This window comes from Eptatretus burgeri, chromosome 18, assembly GCF_056783735.1.
Source record: "Eptatretus burgeri isolate ZD-2024b chromosome 18, Ebu_testis_v1, whole genome shotgun sequence".
Lineage (NCBI taxonomy): Eukaryota > Metazoa > Chordata > Myxini > Myxiniformes > Myxinidae > Eptatretus > Eptatretus burgeri.
The window spans coordinates 12,320,317-12,330,316 of record NC_140978.1 but is presented as its reverse complement, the minus strand read 5'-3'; the positions used below and the strand labels follow the sequence as shown (position 1 = coordinate 12,330,316).

General features: G+C 44.5%; 1 protein-coding gene across 3 annotated transcripts in view; it reads right to left on the bottom strand.

The window, feature by feature from the left end:
* Positions 1–10,000, bottom strand: part of LOC147008622 (phospholipid-transporting ATPase IA-like) — a 449,885-nt gene that overhangs the window by 161,134 nt on the left and 278,751 nt on the right. For all 3 annotated transcript variants that reach the window (XR_015053196.1, XM_085863761.1, XM_085863762.1), the window contains 2 exons: positions 9,271–9,345; positions 8,973–9,095 (listed from right to left, as the gene is read on the bottom strand). Coding sequence is in view for 2 of the 3 variants with exons in the window: in XM_085863761.1 (XP_085719887.1) it covers positions 8,973–9,095; positions 9,271–9,345 (198 nt within the window). In the remaining variant the exon portion in view is untranslated. The remainder of the gene's footprint in view (positions 1–8,972; positions 9,096–9,270; positions 9,346–10,000) is intronic.

Here is a 10,000-nt window from a genome sequence, read left to right as displayed (position 1 = left end):
TGCCCCCTAAGAGTGGTGGGGGGGGTCTTCCACCCCCTGCCTTGGGCTCGTGACCACTCGAAGTGGCGAGGCTTGCTTTTTTTTCCCTGCGCACACCACCGCGGAACTTTCCATTTTGGAAAGTTGCCCTCTTCCCTCTTCGCAGAAGAGGGTTTGCCTTCCCTTCCCTTCCCAGAATTGCCTTCCCTCTTCGCAGAGGGCAGGTAATTCGCAACCTGCCCGTGACGTCTTGGCAGCTGTTCGCGCACCTCGTCCCCTTGGACGGTAACATCCGGCAGGGATTCCCTTCTGCCGGATTTCAACCATGCAGCCACGACGTCACTGCTCATCCCAAAGCAAGCCCCGCGTTTCGAGGGGTTCCCCACGCCAGCACATGTTCTCTGCTCGTCGGAGCTTTACAAACACAGCCACGTGGAGAACCCGTCCGAATCAAATTCCCATTTCCAGCCTACCTTTTTTCCGTCCCGCGGAATCAACATGTATCCACCGCGGACGTTTCCGGACTGGATTTCACTCACGCAGGCGCGCACGTGGCGGCCTCGTGCGTAGCAAGGCACGGACCCGGTGCGCGCTGCTGTGCCAATCCGGCATGTCCCAAAAATAGCTACGGCCGCGACTCGGCCTTTGTCCCTCGTTTGGCACCGTCTGTCGCACTCTCACGCGCACATTCTCACGTGCGCTGACGCTCACACACTCCACCCTGGCACTCGGACACGCGGTTGTGCCCTCTCGCATACCAACCGCCATTTCTCTTTCATACCACGACCTCACACACGTGGTTTCTTTCACACACAGCGCTTCTACCTTAAACACCTTTTCACTCACGCATCGTGCTTCTTCCATACACGGGGTTTCACTCGCACACGGGGAATCACTTACACATGACATAACACTTACACACGGGGTTTCACTCACACAATGCGTGCTTTCCAGCACGCATTTCGCCACACTCGTAACCACACACACCAGGACGACCACACTAGGGATTTGCGCTACCACAAGGGGTCCCAGGGTTTCCATAACCCCCAAGCTCCGCGTGCACCCGTTCGCCTCACTCATCCGCTCCACCTCGCAAAGCTCGACCGGACCCACCTGTTCGCGATCTGCTTCAAGGGGGCACATTCCCTCCCCTCGTTCCTGAAGGAGGCTATCCAGCTGCTTGCACCGGGTCACGACACCTTCCCTGAGCTCCCCCTCATGGTCCCTCGCTGCCTCTGTGTGTGTGTTCGTTTTTAGTTTCTTCCACCCTGTCCAATTCATCCTCTATCTCCCGTGTCTCTGTTTCCGTGACTATTTGCCTTTCCGTCACCTTGTTTGTTTCCTTCGTCTCCACTATTATTGCTGCCGTCGTCACCTCATGTCTCATCTTACACGTTTCGGTCTCCCCTTTTAATTTTTCCCTCTCTGTCACCGTCACTCTCTCTCTGCCGTTACTAGTCTCGTCCAACACGTCTCCCATATTATTTTGTCCTCCACCACGGGGCCGACACAGTCCACACTCCCTCTCAGCTCGCTCGCTCCAGCATGTGGCGTCGCCATTTTGAGCTCCACTGCCCGCGTTTCGCTCCTCGCAATTGCCACAATTGTCTTTGGCCCAGCCTGGAGATCCAGCCCCATGCGCTGCATTTCACCCCGCATTTCTTTCATTTCTTCCTTCATGCCATCCATTTTGCTTTGTATATTTGTCTCCATTTTTCCCATCAACGCCTCGAGCATGTCTCTTACATCAAATAACCACGTGGCAGTCGGTTCGCCATTATCGGGCACGGATCTGCCGGGGACTGAGGAGGAATTTTGATGGAGAAGGGGAGGGGGGTGTCATACACCGCGGCCCCCACCGCTGCGCCTATTGCGGACTCTGCATTTGTTTGTGGGGGGTGTTCAACTTGCATAATGGGCATGTTCTGCACGGTCATTTCACCCTGAGCCGTGATTTCTAAAATTTCTAAATTCATTACCCCCTGCTCCCATTCGCCTTGAACTGCCATCTTGCGTATCGGAAATAATTTAAACTCGGAATTTAATGGAACCGGAGGATCGCCTCGCACACCCTTGATCTGGTTCCGTTAATTTAGTGTGGAGGGAATGAATCTGTACCCCATGTCCTGACAACAGTGTTGTAGATTTCCGCCCGCCGGCGTGCGAACGACCGCGTCGAACCAATAGCGGGCGCTTCGCCCACCGAACGGACAATTCAGTCGCGGCTTTCCGGATCAACGCCAAAAACCAGCCACGGGTGTGTTTTTAACTACACCACAACCTTGTCAGTACTCGACTCGCGCTACAGGGTCCGATCGCCAAATCATCGATTTACCTAATTATTCACGCGGGAAGGTTACCGAGAGATTGTACCTCAACGGGACCGCTTGGAAACGAGCTGCTTAAGCAGCTCGCTTCCTTTTGGGATAACCGAGCGGGGTATTATCACGCAGTCCCGTTGGACCCAATCACTTTACCGGCTATTTAAAAACCAACTATATTCCGAGTGCAAGATGGCAGCTCAATTAAGGGAAGAGGACGCAACGAACAGGTTTACATTCACACAAGGACATTTATTATAATAAAGCACGTATGCAATTAGACAAGGCAAAACAGGTATGCAATTATACAAGCAACAAAAGCACGACAAAAGAACTACGACCGTCTATACGAAATGCAATGCAAAAATTTACAACACACAAAGCACTTAACAATTCCCTTCTTATTAGAGACGGGCCCACGGACACACGTACGCGCGCGCGCGCACACACACACACACACACACACACACACACACACACACACACACACACACACACACCCAAGAAATGGTGGCAGAGGACTTTAATAACGAGCTACAGCTCGGAGGACAGGTGAGCTGAAACCCAGAGCCTATCTTGAACCTCTCCACCTCTTTTGGTCTTCAAGTTGTTCGGACCCGGGCTCCAGCGAGAGCGAGCTGGATCCAATCGCCGTGAGCCGCGATCCTTCCCGAGCTCCCGCGAATCCTCCCGCGCTTCTCAACACGTGCTGGTGAGACGAGTAGCCAATCCTTTCCGTCGATGCGTCGCTTCCCCGAGGAACCACCTCCAAAAAAATGTCGATGTAGCAGTCACATATGTTTTTATCTTTTGGGGAGCTGCACGGCGTATTTATAAATTGTGGAGACCGAAAACGTGGGGTTGCCGTACGGTCTTTGATTTGATGTCGCACGGTGACCTTAGGGCGTTCCTGCGGTGGCCATGGAATTTTCAAGGCAGACGCAAGGTGCCCGTAAGGCGACCGCAGGGGGACCACAGGGGGGCCCTAAGGCGAACGTGCGGCCAGACGGACGGTAACGAATGGGTCGATTTTATTTGTTTTTGTTTTTTTACCAGTTTTTTTTTTTTCGGCTTGTCGAATTACTACGGCGAATGTAGAAATGAAAAAAAGTTATAACTCCGTGCTATAATTCCACGGCGACCCCAACGGCCTATAAAATATAGCCAAACGGCGTAGGGCCACCCTGAGGCCACCGCAGAAACTCTGCGGCCGCTGCACGTTTCTGTCAATTCAGAGGGCGTACGGCTGCCATATCCTTGCCGTAGAGCAAATTTTACTTAGGCCTTAGGTCTTAGAAATTGTGGACACCGAAAACGTGGGGTTGCCGTACGGTCTTTGATTTTGTCGCACGGTGACCTTAGGGCGTTCTTGCGGCGGCCATAGAATTTTCAAGGCAGACGCAAGATAGCCTCAAGGTGCCCGCAAGGCGACCGCAGGGGGCCCTAAGGCGAACGTACAGCCAGACAGACGGTAACGAGTGGGTTAATTTTTTAATTTTATTTTTACCAGTTTTTTTTTTTTTCGGCTTGTCGAATTGCTATGGCGAACGTAGAAATGAAAAAAGTTATAGCTCCGCGTTATAATTCCTCGGCGACCTTACGACCTGTAAAATATAGCCAAGCGCGTAGGGCCACCCTGAGGCCACCGCAGAAACTCTGTGGCCGCCGCACGTTTCTGTCAATTCAGAGGGCGCACGACCGCCGTAGAGCAAATGTGACTTAGGCCGAAAGGAACCTGTATGTTGTGAGCAATCGAATTCCAAATTCGTTACATATATATATATATATATATATATATATATATATATATATATATATATATATATATATATATATATATATATATCTGCCACCTACTTCCAATGGACATTAAGAGGTGCAATACACACATAAAAGGGGCTTAGACACACACACACACACACACACCTATCTCTCTCTTGAAACATGTGGAGTGTGACGAGCACTCCCCCGATCTCCATTGGACATAGTCCTACACCAAAGCATCACCTCTAATCTGGAGGCCTCAGCCCAGCGACTCTGTCAAACAGACAGAGAAAGATTACATGGTCAGAATCAGTTAAACGTCAAACGGAGCTGCCTATCCTGATTTTGGGCTTGTTTGCCCTCATCGGGACGGCATACCGATAAATATCTAACCAATGATGACCACATTCATCAATTAAACATCAGACACACCTCCTAAATGGTATGGTGAGCATCGCCGCGGATATCCCACATGGTAAAACCGCATAATCCGCTTATAACAACCATCCATCTGCCACCCAGACGATTGTTCCTGCTGATGTAGGATGTAGAATTATGACCAATGGAGATCGGGGGAGTGCTCGTCACACTCCACATGTTTCAAGAGAGAGATGTGTGTGTGTGTGTGTGTGTGTGTGTGTGTGTGTGTGTGTGTGTGTGTGTGTGTGTGTGTGTGTGTGTGTGTGTGTGTGTGTGTGTGTGTGTGTGTGTGTGTGTGTGTGTGTGTGTGTGTGTGTGTGTGCCTTTTTATATGTGTATTGCACCTCTTAATGTCCACAGCAAGTTGGTGACAAGTGGCAAATGTAGCAAGTCGATGGCAGTGTCGCAGCTTCCAGTCATGAGTATATGTAGGCTTTGCTGCTGTTCGGGCATCTTATCTCACATTTGCATTTGAAAAGTGAGCAGGTATGAGCATAGAAGGTGTAAATAAACCATCTGCCAAAGCCATCGCTAAGTAAATACTTCGGGGGCTGTTGAAGAAGTTTGCCTGGTTCTTGTAAAAAGAGCAAGGTTAAATAACTTCTCTTGGTTATTTCTCTCGCTCTTCCTCATTATGAATAGAAATCCAGTCATCAGTAGAGGGTGCAGGTTTTATGCAAAGCCAAGTCTATATATTCTGGGCGAGGTGCAAATCATCATAGATTAAAGTACACCAAAAACAAAACCTACAAGTCTTTCAAATCTCAAATACAACAAACATCAAGGAACAATGACTTTCAAAAGCAACTGCAAAGACAAAAACAAACAAAGGAGGAGGTATCAAAAAAAATCTTTACAAACAAGCAATGCAAACAGACCAGCTTTGGCATTTGACCTCAAACTTCAATTCCATTTGCAATTCGATGGTTTCATTTAATCTTGCAAACGGGTACTTTCAAGATTAAATTGTATTACAGCTCACGATAACCAAGACCTTCTATAGTAACCATGTTCCCAGTTCCGCAGACAAAAGGACATCTCACATCACTTCAAATTACTCTCAATCAGACAAAGCTCTACAGCCATGCCAGAATTCTCACAATCCCTTTGCACATCGACATTTTGCTAATGTGTCTCTTGCTTTTTAGTCACGCTGACAGCAACGGCTACTTTTCCCAAATTGTGTTGGAGGCATAATATTGGCTTACATATTTTATCCTGCATTCTGGAGACAAAGTGTTATGATAAAGGCTCCAAAGGTGATAGCTGCACAGGCTTTGTCCATGTAGTTCAATAGTATTATAAGTACTGTCACCAAAGTCCTCATGCGAAAACATCACACAGAATTACAGCTCAACCAACTGGCATATACAGATGATAAAAATGAGATTTTAAAATAGGAGAAACCCATTCTGGTTATAATGCCAGAAATACTTTCACTAAAATCTATTACATTTCTTAGGTCGTCATCTTTGTTGAAGACATTATCGATGTATTCAACCAGTTTTTGCAACAAAAAACTTTGTATACAGATCGATAAGGTAGTGTTATATTGGCAAAGAGGTAAAGATCTACATACGATACTTGTAATTTTTTTCCCTCATTCAATTAATAATTCCACTGGTGTCTGTCAACCAGGTTAAGTACACACCTTAAAAATATGTCTTTAATTAAGCAAAAACAAACGGTCATATTTGAAGGAAATGCATATGAACTTTCGCTTATAAATCCTACATTTATATATGTGTGGTATTAAAGTAAGAGTTGAAACTTTGTAACAAACTTCTCCAAAATAACTACCAGTAATAAGATTCCTGCTCCAATTTTTCTCCATCAATCCATTATGATCATCAAGGCTTGCACAAATTTCCACAAAAAAATAACCAGTATGTGCACAGCAGACAGCATGTCGGGATACCTTATTTTATGTTTTTTTGCAGTAGAACTGGTGTTTCTAAAATAATATTTAAGCTTTCCTGGCCATTTTCATCTTTTGGCATTCAATTTGACTGCATGATCATTCAATTTCATTTGAAATCTAATGCTTCCTCGATGTGATCATTCAAATATCTAGAACGGCTGCTCAATTTCATTTTCTCAGTATTTGACTTTCTTAAACATGCAGTCAATTTAAGAGTCACATGAACTGCATTAAATTTCACTCATGTCAGCAGCTGTTGGTATTTCAGCATTCAAATGCACGAGTGTGCATTGGAATTCCCAATATATGTGCTTTCAAATTCCAACCTAAAGTGCGTACATGTCATTTACAATGGCAGCCCGCTCGAGCATATTGTCTTTCCTCACCAGCCCCCATCAGGGAGTGTTGGAGACATATTTATGATGTTTAAAGCTATTTAAAAGCATGACATGACTCGTCAACACCGGAGAGAGTCTCTCTCATTGCAAACTAGCAACGTATTTCATGATGACTGCAGGCTGGCAGTTCAAATGGTGTCACCGTATCAATGTGTGTATAACTGTATACACACACACACACACACACACACACACACACACACACACACACACACACACACACACACACACACACACACACACACACAGTTGTCGAAAGGCACAGATCTTTTCAAAGCTCTGTGATGCTCGTGGTTGAGTTTTTTGCTGTGAAATGCACTACCCAGCAGAGGAAACCTTCAGGAACAGCTGATTTTATTCTGAAATAATGAGAATCACTGCAATTTAACACAGGTGGAGGCCAGTTAACTTGGTGTGTGATTTTTGAAGGTGATTCTTTACACCTGAGGAAATTTACCATTGCTATAAGGAGGGTGGACACTTATCCAACCAAGATATTCTCGTTTTGTATTTCTATTTAATTTTCTCAAATATGTAGAATTTGTTTTTCACTTGGAAGTTGTGGGTTACGATGTGTAAATAAAGGTGGAAAAATCTGGTTTGATGCAATTTAATTCCAGGCTATAAGGCAACAAAAGGTGCAAATTTTGAAAGGGGTGTAGACTTCCTCGAGGAATTGTCAATATCCAGTGGTTACATTTTTGGATAAAATGTATTCAAGAGCAAGAAAAGACATAACATGAAGTAAAACTGGAAAAAACAAAAGTGCCCTCGAAGGGCACTCGGTAGAGCACATACCTCCGCCAGGCTGATTAGTTTACGTTTTTGTATCCCACTGATAGGCCGGATATGGATTCGGACATGAAAGAAAATTTAATCAATTTGTTTTTGTCACCTAGCAAACTCATCCACCAAGTTTCGTCCGAATTCATGCATAATTTTTTGAATTATCGTGCTATACAGTACATCGTTTAACCCCAATCACTCACTCAATGTGATGAATCACTTGAAAAATTCTCGGATCAGGATCCGGATTCAGATCTCCAAAAAAATCGAATCAACTCTTCCTTGTTACATACCCAAACTGCCCACCAAGTTTTGTCCAAATCCGTCCACAACGTTTTTAGATATCATGCTATATGTTGCTTTAGCCATATAGCTTAATGGTGAAGAATCACACAAACAATTCTCAGATCCAAATTCAGATCTTCACCAAAATAGAATCAATTCTTCCTCGTTGCATACCCAACATGCCCACCATGTTTCATCCAAATCCGTCAACAACTTTTTGAGAAATTTTGTTCATAAATAGACAGGTGTGAAAACATAACCTCCATCCACCTTCGGTGGCAGAGGTAACAGACACTAACTGTTATGATTTTGTACTCCTCAAACATGAAATAGATTGCTCATACATGAAAAAGAAAAGGCCAAGTGGGGTCTGATGTCACTGTGTAACATCTGGTTTGAAGTTGAATGGTGAGACTGGGAATTTGTGTTTAAAATTTCAAAATTGAATGAGGCAGACGTGATTTTGACTTGCAAAACATAATTCACTTCTGCCCATAAATGAAATGGAATGCTTCAAATTCAACATTAAAACGTTAATTCGTCCAGCAGGTGTGAATTTGAATGCTCATCTATTAAATTGAATGAAATAATGATCAAAATGGCTGTAAAAACCAATATGCAGTAAATATATTTTTGTTCCAACCTGAAGGTCAACAGGATTGTACAGAAGTTGTGCACTTACTTTTTGAGCAGTCTCGTCTGAGTTCGATTCCCAACCCGACTATAAGTATAAGCTGTTGGATTTGCGTTCACTGTCCTAACTAGCTCTGATCAAACTTCAGGACTGGCCAACCAGTGTGCAAAATATTTGAGGTAATCCAACATACTATATGACCCCATACTAAAGATGTCACATCATTGGGTTTTGCTCCTTCCTGCAGTCTCAACATTTCTGTAAAAATAACTATACCCATGGGTTTGTACCCACATAGTCAGATCCTTTGGTGATACCCATCTGACAAGAATAATCATAGTCATCATGATGATATCCTTTCTTTGATAAGCCATCAGGAAAATATCACGTAGAGGTGAATAAAAATTGGCAACACTTCCAACGTCAAAATTTACAAAATTCTTCTCAATGTGCAAAGCAGTGACCTTGGAGTTGAATCCAGCGGCGCTTTGTGAGACCTTGTAGAGTTCGGGGAATCTCAGCATGCTGTTGGCACTGCAAGGGCGATCGAAGATACCCAGTGTGAACGGAGGCAGTGCAAGGAACACCTGTGGAGAGCATGCCAGAGGACATGTGCTCAGATTGCCTGCCAAAAAATCTACAATACTTTCGCCGATACAATTTTCCAGTTCCCTTGCCAAGTCCACATTGCCAGAGGCTCATGTTTAATTCACAATTGAAATTTGAAATGTTTGTGTGCTACCTGAGCCAGCAATCACTCACCACATTATAAAGACCAATGCACCATCTTTCAAACAAAATTTGCCCAGAAAATCCACTGTTGAAGGCAAACCAAAGCTGGAGAGAGGAAGAAAAACAAACAAACAAAACAAGTCATGCACAGAAAATGAATTGTTTGTTAAACTTCTTTCAACAAGTCGGTTGAGAGTAGAATCATCTCGGCCCAGTTAGAAACTGCCCGTTTCACAGGCAGGGTGATTCATCAATGTGTGTGCCGTCCCTCAGATGCAAGTTAAACTGTATGTCCCATCTGCTCACATTAGTTGGGGGATGTTAAAGATCCCACAGTGTCCTTTTTGTTAAAAGTAGGTGAACTATCGCCATCACCATGAACAAATTACAAATTTTTGCCCCAACGACTGCTGGGAAGGCAATGGCAAACCACCCAGTATAACCCTTACCAAGAAACTGTTTCGGCAGCACTGATGCTCTGTAGTGATACATCAAAAATCGGGAGAGAAAATATTTATATCTGAGAATGAATAATCTCCATTTTAGTATATTTGGATGCAGACACAACACACACATCCTATTCTTTGGTTGATGAAACAACAACAATAAGTTGATGAAAAAAAGCATTCCAATTAAGCCATCCGGTGATATATTTTTTTCTTAAGTGTCATGAGCTTTTTATTCCCTTAGTCATTAGTGTCAGCCCAAGATAGCTGAATATTACTATAAATGTTGCAACCGGAATAAAGATGAGAAATGA